The sequence below is a fragment of the Apodemus sylvaticus genome, chromosome 22 (assembly GCF_947179515.1).
Source record: "Apodemus sylvaticus chromosome 22, mApoSyl1.1, whole genome shotgun sequence".
In the NCBI taxonomy this organism is placed as follows: domain Eukaryota; kingdom Metazoa; phylum Chordata; class Mammalia; order Rodentia; family Muridae; genus Apodemus; species Apodemus sylvaticus.
This window is the reverse complement of record NC_067493.1, coordinates 58,955,496-58,978,753: the sequence shown is the minus strand read 5'-3', so window position 1 is coordinate 58,978,753 and position 23,258 is coordinate 58,955,496. Positions and strand designations below refer to the sequence as shown.

Below are 23,258 nucleotides of genomic sequence, written 5' to 3'. Positions count from 1 at the left end.
TGCGGTGGTGGTGCATGCCTTTAATCCCAGCACTTGGGAGGCAGAGGCAGGCAGATTTCTGAGTTCAAGGCCAGCCTGGTCTACAGAGTGAGTTCCAGGACAGCCAGGGCTACACAGAGAAACCCTGTCTGGGGGGGGGAGGGGGAGGAGAGAGAGAAAAAAAAGAAGATGGTGAGTAATCAACTGAAAACCATTACTAGGTATAAATTACCCCACTCCACCCCACCCCTACTACCTGCTCCAACCCTGCTCGCTCCAGCCCCGCTTGCTCCGACATATTTATTATACATAAGTACACTGTAGCTGTCTTCAGCCACCCAAGAAGTGGGCATCAGATCTCATTACAGATGCTTGTAATCCCATGTGGTTGCTGGGATTTGAACTCATGATCTCTGGAAGAGCAGTCAGTGCTCTTAACCGCTAAGCCATCTCTCCAGCCCCCAGGTATAAATGATTTTTTTAGGAAATTTTCTATTTGTTCCTCCATTCATTAATGGGAAAAATCAGTAATTATTCTGCCACGATCAGTTGTAAAAAATCACTTGGGAAAGAATTTACAACAATAAAAATGATAAAATAGCTGGGAATTAAAATGATAATAAACTGTATTAAAAATGGAGCAAGAGTTCTACATGGCTGGGTGGTGTGGCACAGTTATATTCTAGGAATAAGATGGAGGCAGCCTGGACTGTGAGATCCCTATGTCAATATCTACCTTTGTTCCACAAGAAAGGATACCATATGTATTTGCTGAGTTATATGTAAGCAGATATGACTAAAGAGGCTCATTATCTCTTGAATAATTATAAGTCTAAAGTAGATCCAAATCAACAGAACATTTTTTTAAAAAATTCTGTATCTGAGACAGAAACCAGGACAATAACCAGGAAATTAAATGAGAAGAATTTATTATGTAACTCACTTTGATATCTTTTAAAGTGTTGGCCATTAAAGGCTGTGCTTCAGGCCCAGGGATGGTCAAGTCTGGTCATTCAATGCTACCTAAGAGGTAACTTTTCAGAAGATCTGCTGTGCCCAACATTTAAGGGCCTTGGAAGACTGTTGTTGGTCAATGTTCACTGGTGCATGTTTTCTGCATGACAGTTTAAAAATGCTGCTTGCTAATCTTAGTCGTATTTTTATACTTTTGTTGTTTCTCAGTCCAGCCAGCCTGCAACTAAAATGAAACTTTCTAGTACACTTGATCCTGAGCTCATGTTAAATCCAGAAAATTTGCCAAGGGCCAGTACTGTAGCTGTGACAAAGGAATATTCCTTCCTGCGTACCAGTGTTCCTCGAGGGCCCAAGGTAGGCAGCTTAGGGCTGCTGGCACATTCTAAGGAGAAAAAGAACTCCAAGTCAAGCAAGATCCGGTCTCTGGCTGACTACAGAACTGAGGATTCAAGTGACTCTGGTGGTCTTGGTTCTACTGCTGATGCTGTTGGAAGTTCCCTGAAACAAAGTAGAAGTAGCACTTCGGTTGTGTCTGAGGTTAGCCCGTCATCTGAGACTGATAACCGTGTAGAGAGTGCCTCTCTGACTGGGGATAGTGTGTCAGAGGCTGATGGAAATGAGAGTGACAGTTCTTCACACAGCAGCTTCTCTGCCCGAGGGGCCTATGGTGTCCTGGGGAATGTGGGCATGCCAGGAGCAGCTTACATGGTTGATGGCCAAGAGATTTCTGCTGAGGTCCTGGGCCAGTTTCCTTCAATTAAAGATGTACTACAGGCTGCAGCAGCCCAGCAACAAGATCAGAACCAGGAAGCCAACAGGGAAGTGCGGAGCCGTAGAGACAGCATCTGCAGCAGGTAGGGCAGCAGCCTTGAATCTGAACTCTTGACTGCTTCTATGCCATGTATCTTTGCTAATGCACCCCAATCTTTACATTAGCATTTCACCTATATACATCTCTGTCGCTTTCTTTATAAGTAGAGTCAGCTCTAAACCACTCATGTGGTATAAAAAGCATTGCGGACCTATCTCTTAAGACTTCCTGGGTGCTTACAAGTTCCTGTTTCTAGAGCATGTTCTTCTGTAGGAGGCATGAACCTCAGATTCAGTTCACTTCTTAAGCTGTATGTTTTAAACTCTGGGAAGAAGCTGGATGTTGGTGGTGCATACGCATGATCACAGCATTTAGGAGGCTGGCTGAGGCAGGAGGATCATATGTTTAGGGTCAGTCTAGACTACATAGTTTCAGGTCACAAAGGACCTATGTATTTTCTACATAAAAAGAACTCTTTTTTTAAAAAGTAAAAACCAAAAAACTGAAAAAGCAGAGGGGAATGTAAAAACTGGACAGTGTGATGAAGGATAAGGAGGAGTAGCACTTATCATGTTCTTACTTCTTGACTTTGTACTTTTGATTCCTAGTGTGTCCATGGAGAGCTCTTTGGCTGAACCACAGGATGAAGTGTTGCAGATTCTTAAAGATAAAAGGAGACTTGAAGGACAGGTGGAGGCTTTGTCATTAGAAGCCAGTCAGGTAGGGGATGTTTGATTGTTGCTCAATAAGCTAAGTTTCTGAAAAGAATATGTGGGTCTTTGCTGTATATAATTTTATAGATAACTTTAATATTATTATAGATAATTGTAATTCATTAGCCAAGATGTCCATGTTACTCATTTTTGTCTGCTAGGTGTGTTCATCTCAAAGTTGTTCTAGTTTATGTATGGCTCATTCTTTCCCTTTGTCTCCATCAGAATTTGCCAAGAGCATCTCCTAAATATACCTGAGATTTGTGACAGTTAATTTTTCCTGTTGTCTTTACATTTCTCTAACAGAGTAAAAGTTTCATTTTATCCCCATTAACTATTTTTTGTGTGGGTTCTGCATTTACTTAATAGTTTTTTAATTTCTTTCTTTTTTTTTTTTTTTTTTTTTGGATTTGGTTTTTTTGAGACAGGGTTTCTCCGTATAGCCCTGGCTGTCCTGGAACTCACTCTGTAGACCAGGCTGGCCTCGAACTCAGAAATCCGCCTGCCTCTGCCTCCCAGAGTGCTGGGATTACAGGCGTGCGCCACTACCGCCCAGCCTGTTTTTTAATTTCTTAAAAGATTATTATATTTATTTGAGTTCATATAGATGGTGGGGTTGGATGTATATGTGTCATGTATGTGGAGGTTAGATGACTTGCAGGAGTTGGTTCTTTCCTTCTAGCAAATGGGTTTAGGGAGTCAAACTAAGGTCATTGTGCTTAGAAGCAAGTGACTTTACCTGCTGAGCTATCTTGCTAGTCCATGGTCTGCTTTGTCTGATATTAATTTTACTATATCTTGTTTTTATTTGGGGGAGGGGTGGAGCTGGAGAGATGGAGCAGTATCTTTCTTTTTTTTTTTTTTTTTTTTTTTTTTTTAGATTTTGGTTTTGTCGAGACATGGTTTTTCTTACAGCCCTGGCTGTCATGGAACTCACTCTGTAGACCAGGCTGGCCTCAAACTCTCCCAGAGTGCTGGGATTACAGGCGTGCGCTACCACCGCCCAGCGGTTTTGTTTTTTTGTTTTGTTTTTGAGAATTTTTGATTGTACACAGTTTTCTGTGCTAATTGAGAATGTCACTGTCTCATCACATCCATTGATACTTCCTCTGGATACTTAGTCCTGAGGTAGGTCTAGACACCTTTATTTCTTTGGAACTTGCTTTCTTTCTAATGCACTTGTTAACTGGGTCCTATTAAACTCAGGATGTGTATGGATCTCTGGCAGTTTCCTGTGGGTGTCAGTTATATTTATTCAAAACTCCTACTGATCTGGGATACAGCTCAGGGTTAGAGCATTTTTCTAGCATGCTTAAGTCCCTGGGATCAGTCCCCAACAGTACAAAGAAATAAAATCTTGTTAAGTTTTACTGATTATCCCAGTTCCTTTGGTGTTTGCTCCTCTGTCTGTTGGACATTCTATTGTCACACTTCTCTTTAACATGTTGTGTTGAGTTCCCACACATCTTAGATCAGGGTGAGTAGAATATGCTGGTGCTTATCTTTGTCTTTCATTTATCTTTTAATTTTTTGTTTATCAAATCCCTTTTGTGGTTCTTGGGATTAAATTTGGGTCTTATTACACGCTAATCAAGCACCCTGCCACTGAGCAATACTCGTAGCCCTCACTTGTCCCTTGGCTGTAGTTTGTAGATCTGTATCCCAGATCAGTAGGACCTGTTTGCTCTCTGTGCTCTATCCTGTAGCATTGTTGCTGTGCCCACTCAACACATTCATCTATGTTATGGCTTATCCCTTGAATTCCTACAGTGGTACCACTTTCCTCATTGAGTTCAATCTGACTGTGTTTATCTCTCAGGGATCTGTCAACTTATTTTATATGAGGAACAGGTAACTGTCACATTCAAGTGACTGTTTTTAAGTAAAACTTATTTTTCTCTGTCCCACTGATAGTAAACATAATAAGTTTTAGCAGTCTTGTTAAAACATTGGTAAAGAGGGACTTATTTTTCTGAAAACCATTATGGGTGTTTGGGGATATTTTCAGGCACTTCAAGAGAAGGCTGAGTTACAGGCCCAGCTCGCAGCCCTGAGCACAAGGCTACAGGCACAGGTGGAACACAGCCACAGCAGCCAGCAGAAGCAAGACTCCCTTAGTTCCGAAGTGGATACCTTGAAGCAGTCTTGTTGGGATCTAGAGCGGGCCATGACTGACCTGCAGAACATGCTAGAAGCTAAAAATGCCAGTCTGGCATCCTCAAACAATGACCTCCAGGTGGCAGAGGAGCAGTATCAGAGACTGATGGCCAAAGTAGAAGACATGCAGAGAAACATCCTCAGCAAGGACAACACAGGTAAAGTCTGCAGCCCAGGTGTGATTTCTGGATCTTGTAATTGGTGTTATGTGGATAAAGCTTCAGGTTCATGTTAGCTGAGTATTAATATAGACACTCTCTACATTATTACAGTAAATACAGTTTGGGCTGAACTCTTGAGAGTCTGTGGTTTTCCATAAAGATGTTAGTCTAGCCTCAGGAACTGACTTTAGATTTTGACCACTAGAAGGAATCCTTTCTGTTCTCCTTGCTCCTAAATCCACTGTTTTGGGGGTGGTCGAGCTATGTATTTATCCTACATTTTATAGCTCGTCTTTTGCTGTTTTGTGGACTTTTCTTTCTTCCGCCCTTTTCCACCTCTTTTCTTCCAAGCTTTCAACCCCCTGACACTAGATAGGAGAGAAAAAAAGTTTCAGGGGGTGACATTATTGTTAAGACTACTTTCTGCTATTAGGGGCATTGAGTTCCTTGGGATAAGTTTGATGTTCAACATCAGGATATCTAATTTCTTTGTGTTACTTCTTCTTTGCACATAACTACTTGACAAACTACAACCAACAAAAAACAACAACCACCCAACTAACCCTATTTCTTGGGGCTCTAGCACCTATATACTTTCTGAAAAATCCCCAGATTTTGAAGCATTACACAGTTGCAGAAACTATCTGCAGCTGGCAAAATCAAGCTCCTACTAGAGCATGAGGCAAATCATAGTCAGCTGCTGTGGACAGTCTGAAGCAGCCTCACATCCCACACCTGGGATCAAAATGAAAGCACTTTCCTATTTCCGTGTTTTTATAAGAAACCAAAATTCTCACAACATTTATTTCTACTAATTTCAAATGCTGTCTAAAATATTTAAGAGCAATGCCTATGTTATTGATTAGTAACCCTTTGTTCACTATGTTGGTCTGTATCCCTTAGGGGCCTACCTATAGGTCATTTATAAAGATACCCTGCTTTCAGTCTTCACCTGAGCCAAACCCTGATACCAACTGATACTTAAAGGATGTTATTTGAATACAAGATGGAAAGAGAGGGGACAGTGGGGTTGGGAGATTGAAGGCCTTGTGATAAAGAAAAAACGCAGGCTTCTTAAGTGAGGCTTTTGTCCAGTGCAGGGAGGGCCATGTCTGCAGGCTTTATGTTTCAGTTGGGGCTATGATGACCTTAAGAACAATAGTGATGAGCTATTAACCCAGAAGCTAATTTCTAGCACCAGAACATCAAAACAGTCCCTTAAAATGCTATTTTTCAGTCTCTGAGCATTTTATGGTACTTAGTTCATTAGAGGGAAAAAATATGAAAACTAAATGGGTTCCTTTTGTTCCTTTCTAAGTTCTCATTACTTTGGAATTGAAGCACTGCAAAGAAGGGATCCTGAACTCTCTTAAACAATCTTACTTTTATTTCTTTTTGAGACAGGGTCTTATGTAGGTTAGACTGGCCTTGAACTTGCTATGTGGCTGAGGATGACCTTGAGCATTGGATCCTTTTGCCTCCCATCTCCCAAGTGGTAAGCTAACAAGCTTGTGCCACTGATACCTGGTTGTCCTAGTTAGGGTCACTGTTGCTGTGATGAAACACCACGACCAACGCAGCTTGGGGAGAAAAGGATTTATTTGGCTTACTTGGCATCTTGCTTTTTATGCAACCCATGACTACTAGCTTAAGGGTGGCACTCTGAATGGTGTGCCCTCCCAGTTCAGTCACTAATTAAGAAAATGCCCTACAGACTTAACCTATAACCTGATCTTACTGAAGCATTTTCTTAATTGAAGTTCTCTCCTCTCAGATGACTTTAGCTTGTGTCAGAATCACATAAAACTATCCAGCAGACTGATCACCCCTCTGTCTGTCTGTCTTTCTGTCTCTGTCTGTCTTTGTCTCTCTTTGTCAGTCTTTGCTCTCTCTCTCTCCTCATTTAAAATACTTACACCAAGTTTAGTGGCACGTAACTTTAGTCCCAGCTTCTTTGAAAACTAAGACAAAGGAATGAAAAGCTTGTGGCCTGGACAGCTTAGCAATCCCTATGATCACATAAAATAAAGAAGTGAAGGAAAATGTCTTCAGAATACAAGTAATTTCTCAAGTTTAGGATATAATCTAATTTTGTTTGTGATGTTGATGACTGACTTCTTCATCTGTCCTTCTTACTTTCCTCCTACCCTGTTCATGCTGAGTTGACCAAATGACCAATCAGCAGGTGCTACTGCAGAATCAACCTTAGGACACTAGTGCTGTTTCTTTATGTCAGATTGATGTCACTGGATTCCCAAGGATGAGAGCCATGGTGACATGGCAGTTTCTGGGACACATGGTTGGGTTTTGGTCATTGTGGATTCCATAACTGGAATTTCTTCCCAGCGTAATTTTTCATAAATCCAGCCTTACTCAAGTACTTTTATGATTGTTTACAGACATGGCCATGATATTAGTTAAATATTTGAATTACTTGATGTGTGTCCTCTACCTCTGTAGAAGGAGGCAGTACTCAGATCTCTTGAGCCCTTGGTCCTGCCCTCAGCTCAGACTGTTAATGTGTGTCCTCTTTGTGTCTGTTTAGTGCCACGCGTCCAGTTATGGCCTGTCTTGGGGGGTAATTGCTATTTTAAATGGCTCCAAATGCTGATATTCTATATGTGAGGAGGCTCTAAGCAATATTATAGAGAAGACAGTTCCTTACAGAAACTGTCCTAAGGCATTGTAGCTGACTTACATAGAGATGCTCACCATGAACTTTATAATCATTCATAATAATTAAGATAATAGGTAGGTGGATGAATAATTAACAGATATAAGCAGATATTAATTAAGGTGTGCTTAAACTAAATCACAGATCAATGAGCAGATACTTTCATCGCTAATAGAACTGTTGAGACTGGGGACTCATAGGAACCCCCTTTCTGTCTGGGAGTAGTGGTTCTCTGTCTACCACTGCTGTTTTTGTGGTAACTTTATAGAATATGGCCACTGTGCAAAAGCAGCGTCAACGGTACTGCTTCTCTCTGTAGACTTCAACATTAGGTCAGATGACCCCAGCTGTGGGTTTTTGTTGGCGCTGGTTATTCTGAGTTGGCTGTGCTTGCCTCCTTTCAGTGCATGACCTGCGGCAGCAGATGACAGCACTACAGAGCCAGCTCCAGCAAGTACAGCTGGAGCGCACAACACTAACCAGCAAACTGCAAGCATCACAGGCTGAAATCACTTCTCTGCAGCATGCCCGGCAGTGGTACCAACAGCAGCTTGCTTTGGCCCAGGAGGCCAGGGTCAGGCTGCAAGGAGAGATGGCCCACATCCAGGTACAGTGCTGGAAACTTCCTTCAGGGCTGTGGGACACGTTTCCCCTGCATTGCAAAGGTGTGATGGCATCTAAAACTCCAGAGACTAAAACAAGAGGATCACATGTTCAGGGCTAGTAGAATGGTGGTAAAGGGTATATATGGTTTTAGATATCATGGATATGTTTTGTCTGCTGATTACTTTCCAGCCAACACCCATGAGAGCTTCTCAAGCCTTCCCTTCCATCAAAGGATAAATCTTTCTTTGACCTCACCACTTAGACCCACATTTTATGGACTTTGATGGCTCTTCCATCCTTTCCTCTGTGCTCTGAATCTCTCACTTTCTTGTGATGTTCCTATATGACAAAGAATTTGGCAGGTAGTCCCTTTCAGAGATTGATTTCCTCTGGCTACTTGGCTTTGACCAACAGGTATTTCCTATGTGAGCTGTTGCTTTCAGGCTCTTTAAGGGACATTTTCCTCTTCCCTGTCTTATTAATAGAAGCTAAACAAGCCAGCCTTTGCATATGTGAAGACATCTGTTGGTTTGTGTATCCTTTAGACAGCAGTAACACTTTAGCATGAGGCCTGTCTTGGCACCTTTACTTAGGCAGCATGCCTCTGAAACATGCAAGAGAGATAAGTACGTTTCTGCAGTATATTTTACTCTGAAGGTCAGGGCTTGACTGGCTATACTGATTGGAGATAACAAAGAGCACTTTCTGTCAGCCCTTTAATAATGTAGCTTACGCAGGCATGGAAACACATCAGTAATACCAGTAACTGGAATGCAGAGGCAGGTGGAGCTCTGTGAGTTCTGAGGCCAACCTAGTCTGCAAAGCTAGTTCTAAAGGCTACACAGAGAAACGCTGTTTCAAACAAGAACAAAAAGACATAAATTGCTATGCTCTTTAGGTGTAGAATAGTCAAAGAAGTTGGATTCCTATGTTAGTAAAACTTCCTGCTCCTCCCTCCCCCAAACACACACACACTCTATAAATAGGGTTCTTCATGTTGTTTTCGCTTTCTGTTGTCAGGGTCATTAACAGTCCTCATTTTGCTGTCTTTAAACACAGCCTCAGCAATTGCTGTACCTCCTCGCTTTCTCTGTGCAGCTCTGAGGCCCACCTTGAATTTGTTCCATCTTGAATTTGTCACTTCAGAAGGTCTGCTAGCGTTATACATGAGGCGGGGTGGGGTGGGAGGGGGTGGAGGGGTGCCACAGACCTGTTGTACTTGAATGTTTGTATATCTTGCATCTCTGCTGCCTCTCACGCCTTTAGGGGCTGTGATGCTGGGTTCCCTTTCTTGAAGACACTGTGAGTTAAATTAGGTCCTGATTGTTTATGGAACTGGTGGGGATCTAATGGGATCTGGTTAATAGTGTATAGGTAGATCTTAAGTAGGAACTGCAGGGTAGGTCATGTCCAAATTACATATTCTCAGGTGTGAAGGCCTGATTTGGTGGACAGCCCCCTTCCCCATACAGAGCCCACATGGCTCAAGTCAGGGTCGGTTGGCAGAGGATTTGTGTAGGTGAGTCCTGGGGTAGAAGCCAGAAGGGCTTTCCCTGCAATAGGTGACACTGAGAAGTTCAATCAATAGCCATTGTTACAAAAGAGAGAACATCTTAGTGAGTAGGGATAAGCTAGGCCACTCATGATGGCTAATTTTAAGTTTCTTTTTACCTCCTGGGCTTTCTTTGAAGGTTGGACAGATGACCCAAGCGGGCCTTTTGGAGCACCTGAAGCTTGAGAATGTGTCCCTGTCGCAACAACTGACAGAAACTCAGCATCGATCCATCAAGGAGAAAGAGCGCATAGCTGTTCAGCTGCAGAGCATTGAGGTGAGGACTGTGGTGATAATGGAGTGATACTTTTTAATTCCACATTGATTCTTGCAGCAAGTGTAAAACATACACAAACATAATCAAAATACCCATAAGTAAACATAAATATATCTTTTGAATATGTATACTTTTCTATATTATTTAATATTTCAAAAACTTATTTTGTGGCTGCAGACATGGCTTAGTGGGTAAGAGCACTTGCTGTGCCAGCATGAGGACCTGAGTTACATGAAAGTCAGACATGGCTGTGTGTGCCTGTAACCCCAATGTTTGTGGGAGGTGGAGGCCAGGATCCTGTGAGCTTTCTGGCTAGCTAGCCTAGACAAAATGGCAAGCTTCTAATTCAGTGAGAGACATTGCTTCAAGGTAGTATGGTGGAAAGAAACAGAAACACACACAATATTTTCCTTGGGCTGTGCATACACATACGTGAGTGTGTGTTGCCACACATTTATGTGTATGCACCACAAAAACATATATCATACACACACAATCCCTTTGAGCAATGTGCAGTGTAGCCATTCAGCATTTTGGAATTCTACCTCTTGTCTGGTCTGAGTGTCCTTGGGGCCTTACTCTTCTTTAAAGCCCCCCGTGGAGTTCCTGTCAGTACACCTTTGCACTCTTGAGACAGAGCTAACCACAAAGTGAATGGACAGAAAGGGCACTAAGAATATTGGTATTTCCAGACCCAATGATAACGAGTTTGTATTTGTTTGCAAGCATTCAGCCGATTCAGTCCTCTAGTGCACAGTGCTCTTCTGAAGGCATCTTCATTATTGCCTGCTGTTTCTACAGATCATCCATCTCTAGATGATGATGGTGGCATATGAACTATGTTTGACATGGATCTAAATCCTATTCTCTAACACCTTGGTCAGTAGTTTTCAACCTTCCTAATTCTGCAACCCTTTAATAGTTCCTTATGTTGTGATGACCCCTAACCAGAAAATTAATTTTTTGAATCATGGCATAAATATTTGACATGCAACCCCCAGATTGAAAACCACTGCCCTGGATGATTTAACTACTCTTGAGACTTTTCTTTTTTTTTTTTTTTTTTTTTTTGGTTTTTTTTCAAGACAGGGTTTCTCTGTATAGCCTTCCTTGGCTGTCCTGGAACTCACTCTGAAGACCAGGCTGGCCTCGAACTCAGAAATCTGCCTGCCTCTGCCTCCCAAATGCTGGGATCAAAGGCTTGCACCACCATCACCCAGCTCTCTTGAGACTTGCTTTCCATCTTGCTTTTCAGAACAGGCCTATGTGGCTTCAGACTCTCTATAACCTAGGATAACCCTAAACTCTTAACCTCCTGCCTATAATTTCCTGAGTGTTATAATTATACACATGTCCCACAATTCACATTTTAATGTAATGAGATCAAAACCAGAGCTTTGTGAGTTAAGCAGGCATTCTGTCCCTAGCTCCTTGCCCTAGTCTTTACTTTTTTTATAAAATGAATAGTATTAATTGCTTAATATTTTTGTTTCAAAAAGCAAAAATGAAAAAACAAAATGTAAAACATTTAGCTAGTCAAAGACTGGCAGGATGGTAAATTTACTTGCTGCCAAGTCTATTGACTTAAGTTTAATTAAATGCAACTCAGATGGTGGAAGAAAAAACTGACTTCTGCAAGTTATACTCAGACCTCATCAATGGCACCATGGCATGTGAGCACATGGCACGTGTGCCTGCACACATGTGCTCACATGTACACGCACACACAGACATAAACTAAATATAAAAGTTTTATATATAAAAATTCTAAACAGTAATGATTGTGAACTGTGTGCCTGAGTCAGTTCTGATCATGATCTTTCATAGATAGTTACATAGGAATTTAGCTTTCCTATGGCTTCTCTGATTCTTCATCTTCTCAGCTTTCTACCTGTATGGAGCATACAACCATTTAGCTCAGATAATGGAAGAGAATTATGTTGAGAGCTATAATGAATAAAGGCTCTGCTAAGAACTAAAAACAGTTTTGATATATAACATATCTCCTGTAAGAAATGTACCAAAGTTGGATGTGATGGTATATACCCAGTGCTATCCCAAGTATGTATCACCATGGTATACACCTGGTGCTATCCCAAGTATGTATCACCATATGTAATTTTATATAGTACTTCCTAGGCCTTCCTGCATGTCAGGCAAAAGCACTTTTTGTGAACTATATTTACAGCTCAATTTTCTCAAGTGTTCCTCCCTCTACCTCAGCTTTTTAAGTAGCTAGGAGGGTTGTTTGGCTGGTCTTCTCTTGGGATGAGCCTAGGTCAACTGGGATAAAACTCCTGAGTAGCCTGGCCATGCCTGTATGTAAGTCCATAGGTACCACCCACTGACTCTGAGCCTGTCAGGTTGCAGTTCATAGACGGGATGGAAATATGAGTATGAACTTGCTTACATAGCAGTGGGTTTCTCTGTAAAGGATGAGACTTGAAGTTTGTTATTGATGATCAAGTTTTTCTGCTTTTTAAGAAATAGGGCTGAAGAGATGTCTCAGTGATTAGGAGCAATTGCTGTTCTTTTAAAGGACCCAAGTTGAATTTCCAGCACCCATATGCAGTTTACAACCCTCCCTCCCTCCCTTCCTTCCTTCCTTCCTTCCTTCCTTCCTTCCTTATTTATTTATTGTGAGTATGCGGTAGCTGTCTTCAGACACTCCAGAAGAGGGCATCAGATCTGGTTACGGATGGCTGTGAGCCACCATGTAGTTGCTGGGATTTGAACTTATGACCTCTGGAAGAGCAGTCATGCTCTTAACTGCTGAGCCATCTCTCCAGCCTGCTCACAATCCTCTTAACTCCAGTTCCAGGAGATCCAACACCCTCTTCTGGCCTCACCAGGCCACTAAGCATGCATGTGGTACCTACCCATACACATAGGCAGTAAATACACACACATAAAATAGATCTTTAAAAGAAATACTGTTTTCTTATTCAGGCTGACATGTTGGATCAGGAGGCAGCATTTGTACAGATTCGGGAGGCAAAGACAATGGTAGAAGAGGACCTCCAAAGGAGGCTGGAAGAATTTGAAGGTGAACGGGAGCAGTTACAGAAAGTGGCAGATGCAGCAGCATCCCTGGAACAACAATTGGAACAGGCAAGTAGTGGTGTTCTCTAGACCCCAGCGTCACAGAGATTTCTGTGGATACGGGCCTTGCCTGGTATGCATGTCCAAGTGCCATTCATACATGCTCTGTGATCTCTGACATTAGACTGTATTGCTAGTTCATGTTTGTTTTGGGCTATCTGTTGAATATATTTGATGGTCACTATTGACTGTTCTGTTGCCAGCCTGATCACAGGTTTGCTTCTTTGTATTCATGTTCTTCTACTCTAAAATTTTATATAAAAAAGACCCTTCAATGATTCATCAAAGTTACTTAAATTCTAAACATCAAAAATATATAAATTCTTGTACCAGGGTAGAAGGCAGCATGTTAAGTTTATTACTTATTTCCAGGTGAAGCTGACATTGTCTCAGCGAGATGAGCAGCTTGCAGCACTTCAGCAGGAGCACCTGGATGTGATAAAGCAGCTTACATCTACGCAGGAGGCGCTACAGGCCAAAGGGCAGACCCTCGATGACCTGCATACACGTTATGATGAGCTACAGGCAAGGCTGGAGGAGCTGCAGAGAGAGGCTGACTCCAGGGAGGATGCAATTCACTTCTTGCAGAATGAGAAGATTGTCTTGGAAGTGGCTCTGCAGTCGGCTAGGAGTGACAAGGAAGAACTGGACAGAGGAGCGAGGCGTTTGGAAGAAGATACTGAGGAGACATCAGGAGTTTTGGAACAATTGAGACAAGATTTAGCTGTCAAGTCCAACCAGGTAACAGTAACTTAGATGTTTCCTGAAGGGCCATCCATTGATTCTTTTCTGGGATGTGTTCTGTTGCAAATGTGACTGTTTGGCAGAAGTGTTCTTAAGCAGGAAACTGGTAGTTCTTGTTGTACCCTTTTTCTCCATCAGCCTCTGGGTGTGGAGGAACCATATATTGGGAAAACAGGTGGTGTATGTGTGTGTGTGTCTGTGTGTATGTAAAACAGGTAGTTGTGTGTGTGTGTGTATGTAAAACAGGTTGTGTGTGTGTGTGTGTGTATGTGTGTGTGTCTGTCTGCGTGCACTCGTACAAAAACTGAAAGACAGTTTTTGTTGGTGGTGTTACAGCTTTCAGCTAGAGGGAAAGTTGTAATATACTTGGCTTTGCTTTTTTTTTTTTCCCCTGCATGTGGCAACCCAGTCACGATGTGATATGGTGTTCAGAGTGGGATAGATCACTTATAGTAGATTCCTCCTGTTAACACACAATGCCCTGGTATATAAAAGCACAGCCCAGAAAGCTAGCTACATATGGGAAACACCATCGTGCTGATGGTATGGTGCTGCTAGAAACAAATGGATCTATAAAAAATACTTAGTAAAGATAGATGCTCAGGAAGTGGAACTAGTCTTGGAATGATTCTGACCAAATATCCTGCCTTATCAGGACAAAGGATTAGAGATCATGGCCTGTTTCTCTTGGAGACATTAATTTAGGGGGAATTGTCAGAGTTCTCTATTAGTGTAAGAGGGACCTCAGCTGACACTGGACAGTATTTTTCTTTATCTATCTATCTATCTATCTATCTATCTATCTATTTAATGTAAGTACACTGTAGTTGTCTTCAGACACTCCAGAAGAGGGAGTCAGCTCTCATTACAGATGGTTGTGAGCCACCATGTGGTTGCTGGGATTTGAACTCAGGACCTTCGGAAGAGTAGTCAACGCTCTTAACCGCTGAGCCATCTCTCCAACCCCCGAGTATTTTTCATATTGAGATTTTACTGTGCTGTATTATGATTTCCTTAAAAATGGAACAGCATAGTGGGATAAGTTTCTCCTGCATGTTGTCTGGAACTCTGAACTCGTCTTTCCCGACTTGAGAGGATGAGACATATAGGCATCCTTACAGGAAAATCAGTCTTTCAACCTCAGCCCTGGCCAGGTGTTGCCTGTCCCACCTGGCTGGTTAGGATGGGCATATGTTCTAAGGGCCTCTAAGAAAGTGCTGTCCAGATAAGGCTCTGGGGTTTTCTGACCTCAGTTTCCCCCTTTGCTTAATTCATCCTTTAATTTCTATGGTGGAATTGTGATATGGCCTGGTGTTCAGGTGACAAAGGTGACCTTCTGGTGTGCAGGAGGAAATGGAACACATGTCTAGAAGAGCCAGAGCCTTAATCCCTTGTCAAGATTCCTGAAGGAGAATCTGAGAACAGTCTCCAGATTATAGGGAAAATGGCTGCTGGTTTTCTTTCTGTGTCAAGTTATCACTGGACTTGTGTAGAACATGTTTTGGTCTTTGAAGAGAAATAATTTGAATATAGAAAATCTTAGTACTCAACAAAGTCTTCCCATCTCTGAGGCATTGTGTGCAGATTGGTGCTCCAACTGCCTTACATCTCAGACGATGCTCCTAACTGCTGTCAGGTGAGCATGATTTCATTGCCACTTCAGAATGTAATAATTAAATTAATGTAATGTATCTGATTATCTCTATCATATATCATGGGCATGTGTTATGCAGAATGTTGTACGAGTCCAGATAGAGTGTGTGTGGGTTGTTCAAAAGCATTTTTTATTGGGTGTGGGGTGTGACATAGTGGTAGCACACTTGCCTCATATGTACCAGGGTTCAATTCCCAGAATCCCTCCATCTTTCTTTCTCTCATACACAATAACAAAGCAGCAACAAGCTTCTTTTCTGTAGCCTTCATATACATCATGTATTCCTGAGTCCTTGGGGCTCTTCATGTGCAGAGCTGAGGTGGTCTGGGGTCTGAGATGTCAGTTTCTACAAGCTTCCAGATAGTATGTCTGGTCTGATCTCTGGTATGGGTTAAGTCACAAGATGTGGGGTGTTGTAAGCTGAGATTCATTGTATCAGAACCCCATTCATTCCTTTATATAGTGTCTGGATGCTTTCCTAATATAAGAACAGAGAGAGCTAAGAAGCTGTAGGTAGATGTGTTGCCCACAAAACAGATTTCCTCTCTGGCTATTCCAGGAAGGGCTTGCGTCTGTCTACTCTAGAGCATCCCCTGCCTTATCCTTTCTTTCACTCCACTACCCTTGACCTTGTCTTTGTACTTTTAAGTGGCAAGGAAGAAGGATGCTGGTCATGTGTTCTCCCTCAGCAGCCTTTGAGCTATCAGCACCTTCTGTGCTCTGGATGGCGCTGGCTCTTAACAAATACCAGTGGGCACAGACCTAGAACTGTCGGGCTACCCACTGTAGGTATAAATTTTTTGCAACCTACTTTTAATAAGGGTTCAACCTCTCATCTATCCCACCACCCATCAGAGGTAGTGGAAGAGAATAGTTATTAGGATATGGGGGAAATGGACCTGTTCAGCAGTTGTTTTTTGGGGGGCCAGCTCAATCTTCTTTATCATCAGTTCAATCCTGTAGCAAACACCAAATACAACTCAGCAGCTGCAGACCAGTCCTCTAGGCAGGCAAACCACACATGAACTGGCAGCTACAGACCAGTTCTTTTGGCAGGCCCGCACCAGGCATAAACCAGCAGCTGTCCTTCAATCCTGAAGGAACCATGGACTGGCCTGAAAGAGCCTCAGGCCAACCAGTCTTGGGAGTGGCAAACTGCCATAGGAACCCTCATGAGCCGTTTTGGGGCAAGCTTCTCTCAATGGCAGCATTCCCACAAGTTGAGCTCAACAACGCTATGTAAAGCAAACCAATACATGGGTGTCATTAGCAAAAAATAGCAAGGTGAAGCAAACCAAACCAATGCTCTCTCTCCTTCATCAAAGGTCCTTTGGCTTCCACTTCAACCCATTCTTCTACAAACCTCTCCTGTAGGTGGAGCACTTGCAGCAAGAGACAGCCACATTGAGAAAACAGATGCAGAAAGTAAAGGAGCAGTTTCTTCAGCAAAAGGTAAGACTTAGGAAACAAGTGTTGGGCATACTGCTGGGTAGTCTGTTGCAGTATAACAAAATCAGAAAGAAGGAAGCATCTGGGTCTTTCTTATCCTTTTTAAAGGCATACTTATTCTAAGTTATCACTCACCACATAGAAGGCAGTGAGGTATCATGCCCTTCCTCTCCTGAGGAAGGATCTATGATCCTCAAAGACTGAATATCATACCTACCATGTGGTATGATATGGTCTTATGAGGATGCCCTCATCACTCCCAAGAGCTGTGTGTATTTTTTTTGTCAGTGTGTACTGGTTGTGTGTGCTTACACTATAATCCAACATTAAAACAAGTGTAGTTTGTACCAAAGAGGTCCATGACCTTGTCTCCTGGTGGATGAATGACTCTAATTCCTTACTTTGTTGCCAGCCATCAGTTGGCTGTTTTGTTCTAAGAGAGGAAGATCCTCCAAAGCTTGTTTATAAATACTGTTTCGTTTTATTACTGGGATACACAAAGTATTAACTTTCAGAATCCAAGAACCCCAATCAAAGGGCGATAAGTCCTTGTAAGATCACCAAGAAGACATGAGGATCCCAGGAAGATAATGGGATGCTTCATGCAATGTTCAGATTTGGGGTCATTTGTAGTCACACTGTGTGACAGAAATCCAGACATGCTTTCATCATTGGTGTTTCTCAAGGGTAGTATCAGGTTTCATTAACTGTATTGTTTTATATAAAAAGTTATACCCTAGGGATAGAGATTTAGTTTAGTGGTTAAAGCATTTTCCTCTAATTCTCTAAGCCCTCGGTTCCTACAATGTGGGTAGGAAGACAGTTATACCTTGAATTGTTGGTAAACATTTTTATAAGATTTTTATAAGGCAGCCTTATTCCATGAGTAAGGTACTGACTGTTATTGGCTTATTATTTGTGTCCTGAAGGTGATGGTAGAGGCATACCGTCGAGATGCTACTTCCAAAGACCAACTCATTAATGAGCTGAAAGCCACCAAAAAACGGCTGGACTCAGAGATGAAGGAACTGAGGCAGGAGCTGATGAAGCTGCATGGGGAGAAGAAGACTGTGGAAGTCGAGCACTCACGACTGCAGAAGGACATGTCTCTGGTTCACCAGCAGATGGCAGAGCTTGAGGGGCATCTTCAGTCAGTGCAGAAAGAACGAGATGAAATGGAGATTCACCTGCAGGTGGAATGCAATGCATGCATCCTTTTGAGTTGTGAAGGTTCAGCCAAGTGTGCTGGGGGCTTACTGTGTACAGGATGGAACAGGGAGCATTGGCCAAGAAAGACTTTTAAAACATCTAGATACAAGGTCTTCTTGAAACTAATATTCAGATAAATCCATCCTGTGATGCCACATCAAAGAAACAAAAAAGAGTGAGCATCAGGACATGCCATGTGATACAGGGTCTGGGGAGCTAGTGTCTTGAGCCCAGAAGTCCACAGAGTTGGTACCAGACAGAAAGGAGAGAGTGAGTGCTCTGCAAATAGCCTGGGCTTAGGCAGAATGTAGTTACTGGGAGGATCGTGTAGCTACCTACCCATTCCCCCTGGACAGCTCTACTGCCCTGGCGTCTAGCTGTTTTAATGAGTGCAGTGACTGACTGGCTCGGTGATCAGACAAGGGGGTAAGAAATGACTTAAGGTTAGAGATAGAGATTTCAGTCCCAAATAAGGAACGCTTCCTGGGATGAGAAATTTGGAGAAGTGATATGCAGGATGCTAGAACAGAAAACACTTGACATGCTGAAAGTCCCTGAGAGGTCGTGGCCCCTCCTTGTTCCTTTCATGAGGCATCAGATAAGGCACCGGCTAGCTTGAACTTATCTTTCTTGCGAGGACATAAGCTTAAGAAGACATTTAATGGTCTGGACATAGTGGCCAGAAACTTCTTGTGGTTGTTTTGTTTTGCTTTATGTATACGGATGTTTTGGCTGTATGTCTATCTCTTCACCATTTATGTGCTACCCATAGAAGCTAAAAGAGGATATTGAATTGCTTAGAACTGGAATTAAAGATGATTATGAACTGTTATGTGGGTTTTGGGAATTGAAATTGAATCCTCTAGGGAGATCAGCCAGTTCTCTCCAATCCCCAGAAATACATTCGCTCGCTAGGAAGTGTTGTCATCAGTGACAGATATCTGGAGTAGGTGGCCTTTTACTTACTGCACGTTTTTTGTTGTTCTTTTTAAAGTCTCTGAAGTTTGACAAAGAGCAGATGATAGCCCTTACTGAGGCCAATGAGACACTAAAGAAACAAATAGAAGAACTGCAACAAGAGGCCAAGAAGTAAGTCTGAGCAGCATATACCTGCTTATGGAGGGCACCAGCTCTGGTAGGAGAGGGATTAGTTTGGATAGTCCTCCATGTTGCTGTGTTCCTAACATACCCTTACTAAACTTGAGCTCGTGAAAAGGTAGCCTGGAGCATGGTTCTAACGTTCCTTCATGATTTAGCAGTTACCTCTTATTTATCTGAATTTATAAGTTGATTTCCTCAAGCATCCTTTACAAAAGCACTACCCACCTGCCTCAAAGCTGGAGATGAAAGCCAGGGTGTTGAGTATACTAAATAGAATCTCTACCATGAAGCTACATGCCCTAGTCCTAAAATCTCCTTTTATTTAATTTGACTTTTTATGCCACACAATGGTGTCAGTGTCCTGTCATCCCTGCTCTCTCACTAGGGTTGGCACTGAGACACATCTGTCACAAATAGAAACACATAGCTCTTATCAGCAATTATTCATATATGCATATGTACACATATGCAAATATCCTTTTGGTCTATTTATTTTTATTTTATTTTTCTAGACAGAGTAGCACTGTGTAGCCTTACCTGGCCTAGAACTCATTGACATCCAGCTATCTTTGCATTTTTGGTTTTTGAGACTCTCTCTCTTTATAGCCAAGACTGATCTTAAACTTGTGATATTTCTACTTCACCTTCTCAAATGCTGGGATTACAGTATGAGCTCTGACTCTCAACCTCTCGGGGACCTTTTTACTCCATGGTGTGTATTCTTTAGTGCGTATATCTTATCAGCTAGTAATATCTTCAAAATCTGCTGAGAGTTTGTTTTTGACCCTCAAGAAGAATGTTGGGGATATTTTTTGGTTGAAGTGTGCTGTTTCTCTGCCCTCACAAGATCATTTTGTTTTGTTGAGTAAAGGTCTCTCCCTGTAGCCCAGCTGTTCTGTGTCCAGCTATCTTCCTGCCTCAGCCTCTCAGATGCTGGAATTACAGGTGTATACCATGGTACCCATCACAAAATCACTTTTAAATTGTGCAGAGAAGAGGGCTGATCTTGATGATGGTGAATTCAACTTAGTAGATGTATACTGTTTCTATCTCTCTAGCATGGATTCCTGTCAGATAGCTTTTCTCTTTTAGTAACCAAAACAAAAACACACTTGACCAAGTTCTCCTGAGGGTCAGCCAGGTTTGGAGAACACAAAAGTGGTGGAATGCTGTTAAGCTAAAGTGGCCTCTCAAGAGCCAGTACCCTAAGCCTGGGGTGGTGGCAGGCACATTTCTTGAGTTTAAAGCCAGCCTGGTATACAGAGCAAGTTCCAGGACAGACAGGGCTACACAGACAAACTCTTGTCTCAAAAAAGCAAAACAAACAAACACCCTATCCCCTTGGAGTTTCAGGGCAGGAAGCTGGTTGGTTGCACTGAAGGTTAACACAGCTTTCTCATTGTCTCAGGGCCATCACAGAACAGAAGCAGAAGATGAAGAGGCTGGGCTCAGATCTGACCAGTGCCCAGAAGGAGATGAAGACGAAGCACAAGGCTTATGAGAATGCTGTGAGCATTCTCAGCCGTCGCCTGCAGGAGGCTCTGGCCACTAAGGAGGCCACAGATGCGGAGCTGAACCAGCTCAGAGCTCAGAGCACAGGTGGCAGCAGTGACCCTGTTCTACATGTAGGTAAACACATTTCTCCCTGAAAGTCCTTAGGACTCTTGATTTTCTTTGGTTGTGTTTTTTGTTTTCCAAGACATGATTTTTCTGTGTAATAGCCCTGGCTGTTCTTGAACTTGCTTTGTACACCAAGCTGGCCTTGAACTCACAGTGGGCTGAAGCAGGACAATCGGGATTTCAAGGTTAATCTTGGCTGTATGGCAAGTTCGAAGCCAGCATGAGCTACATAAGACCTGTATCAAACAAAAGAATAAAGCCTTATGAGTTGGGTTTAGTAATGTAATCCCATCACTTGTGAGGCTGAGGGGAGAAGTTCACTTCTTCAGAGCCATCCTACAATGTTTAGTAGGAGGATCTGTTTCAGAAATCAAAACAACTGGACTAGCTGAATGGCTCGATGGGTATAGGCCCCTTCCACCATGCCTGATGACTTGAGTTTGATCCCCAGTCACATTGTAGTAGTCAGGAAGAGACCTGACACCCAGAAATTGTCCTTTGAATATGCACACAAGAATACCCACACACATGCATGTACACATACAGTAAATGAATAATATGGAATAAAAATTTTAAAACAACAAAATGTAGAATGTGATCAGGTAAGTGTCCATGAGAGTTGAAGGAAGAAAAGGCTAGTGATTAAATATGTCTCCCATTTTGGCTTTTAGGAGAAGATTCATGCTCTGGAGGTGGAACTGCAGAATGTTGGTCAAAGCAAGATACTGTTGGAGAAGGAGTTACAAGAGGTGATCACAATGACTAGCCAGGAGCTGGAAGAGTCCCGGGAGAAGGTGCTGGAGCTAGAAGATGAGGTAATACCTGCATTGCTAAGCACAGAGTGGTTGTGCCTTTCTCCTGGATCCCCTTGTAACTGTTGGTGGACCACATTGTTGCCAGTAATCTAGGGGGGATGTCAATAGTTAACCACTTTTACAGTTACCACATGGCTGAGACTTCTGAAACATTTGGAGGCAGGTGTGTCTAGCCTATATGCTACATGAGTCCCAGGATAGTTGTAAATCCATCCTAACAGATTTGTAGATAACAGAATTGTCATTAATTCAGTGTTTAAAGGTTAGATAATCCTGTTCTTTTCCCAGTTAGAAAGCTTAATTAACAAACCCAAATTAAATCTTCCAAAGAACTGACAACTCATTTTATTGGCTCTGTTCAAGCAGTGTTTCAGCACCGTCACTACGGTTCTGTCTCCAGCCCCTGGGCAAACCCACTGCCTACCACGTTGCTACATCAGGGCCTTTAGGAACCTTACATAACATTTAGAGATGCATGTTTTGTCTAGCAATCTCTCTCCTATCCTCAAGTGGCTATTGCTGAGATCAGATCAGCTCCATGCTTGTTTGGGAGCAGCTTATCTGAGGCCCCGGGGAGCATTTCTGGACTGGTTTCTAGGAAACCTGTGAACCCAAAAGAGTCACAGACTCTCAGATCATAAGTCAGGGACAGTTTGTGCTTTACTCTTAGCTCTTGGTGGACAGTGCTTACCTTTTCCAGCTGAGTATTTTCAGTTGAGTAGTCTGTCTAGCAGAATATAATTTTTGTATGTGGGGAGGTGTTGCTTTCGATCCAGGGTCTCCTATATCCAAGGTGGCCTTGAGTTGATCTTCTGACTCTGCCTCTCAAGTACTAGGGTTATGGCCATGGATCACCACACCTGCCCAGAGCATGAAATTTTAAATGTACCAATATGTTTCAGCTTCAAGAATCCAGAGGCTTCAGAAAGAAGATAAAACGTCTTGAAGAGTCAAATAAGAAACTAGCTCTGGAGTTAGAACATGAACGAGGAAAGCTCACCGGCCTTGGACAATCTAATGCAGCTCTGCGGGAGCACAACAGCATTCTGGAGACTGCTCTAGCCAAGAGGGAAGCTGACCTGGTACAGCTGAATCTCCAGGTGCTGCATGAGAGTCATGTGGAACATACTAATTACCAGTGTCTCATCATACTGAGTCATAGCCACTTTCAGGGGAACCACACCACAGAGAAACCTAGCCATTGAGTAAACTCGGATCCCCAGCTGTAAGAGCCTGGGCTCATTGTACCAAGTTCATTAGACCTTTTTGTGTAGTAGGCTCCTAGTGGGACAGGTCAGACTGTCCTCTAGTTCTAGACAGGAACCTGAACAAAAGACACTTGCCTGAAGTCATGATAGGATTTAAAGCTAGAATTTGAATTCCAACTTGGCATCTTACTGTAGATTCTGTTCTTAGCTCCTTAGGTTCTACAGTGCTTTGGAGGTCGCTAAACAGTTCAGGGGAAGTTTCAGAATGTCAGTTAGGGGTCACTGAGGCTACATCTTCACTAATGGTCTCTCACAGTGCCAATCCTCAGCTGCTCTCCATGACCCCTTCATCCCTTCAAAGCGAGTACCACCTGAGTGATAGATAAAGTACCAAGTTCAACTGCCAGCACAAGATACAAATTTGGCCAGTTCTGGAACATAGCTTTTCTGT

At 42.6% G+C, this 23,258-nt stretch overlaps 1 protein-coding gene across 4 annotated transcripts in view; it reads left to right on the top strand.

Annotated features, from left to right (window-relative positions):
* Positions 1-23,258, top strand: part of Golga3 (golgin A3) — a 47,874-nt gene that overhangs the window by 9,387 nt on the left and 15,229 nt on the right. For all 4 annotated transcript variants that reach the window (XM_052168422.1, XM_052168420.1, XM_052168421.1 and 1 more), the window contains exons 5-17: positions 1,162-1,808; positions 2,374-2,485; positions 4,487-4,793; positions 7,875-8,077; positions 9,768-9,905; positions 12,855-13,016; positions 13,380-13,748; positions 16,780-16,857; positions 17,784-18,047; positions 19,058-19,152; positions 20,573-20,789; positions 21,456-21,599; positions 22,502-22,699. In XM_052168422.1, the coding sequence (XP_052024382.1) occupies positions 1,162-1,808; positions 2,374-2,485; positions 4,487-4,793; positions 7,875-8,077; positions 9,768-9,905; positions 12,855-13,016; positions 13,380-13,748; positions 16,780-16,857; positions 17,784-18,047; positions 19,058-19,152; positions 20,573-20,789; positions 21,456-21,599; positions 22,502-22,699 (2,934 nt within the window). The remainder of the gene's footprint in view (positions 1-1,161; positions 1,809-2,373; positions 2,486-4,486; positions 4,794-7,874; positions 8,078-9,767; positions 9,906-12,854; positions 13,017-13,379; positions 13,749-16,779; positions 16,858-17,783; positions 18,048-19,057; positions 19,153-20,572; positions 20,790-21,455; positions 21,600-22,501; positions 22,700-23,258) is intronic.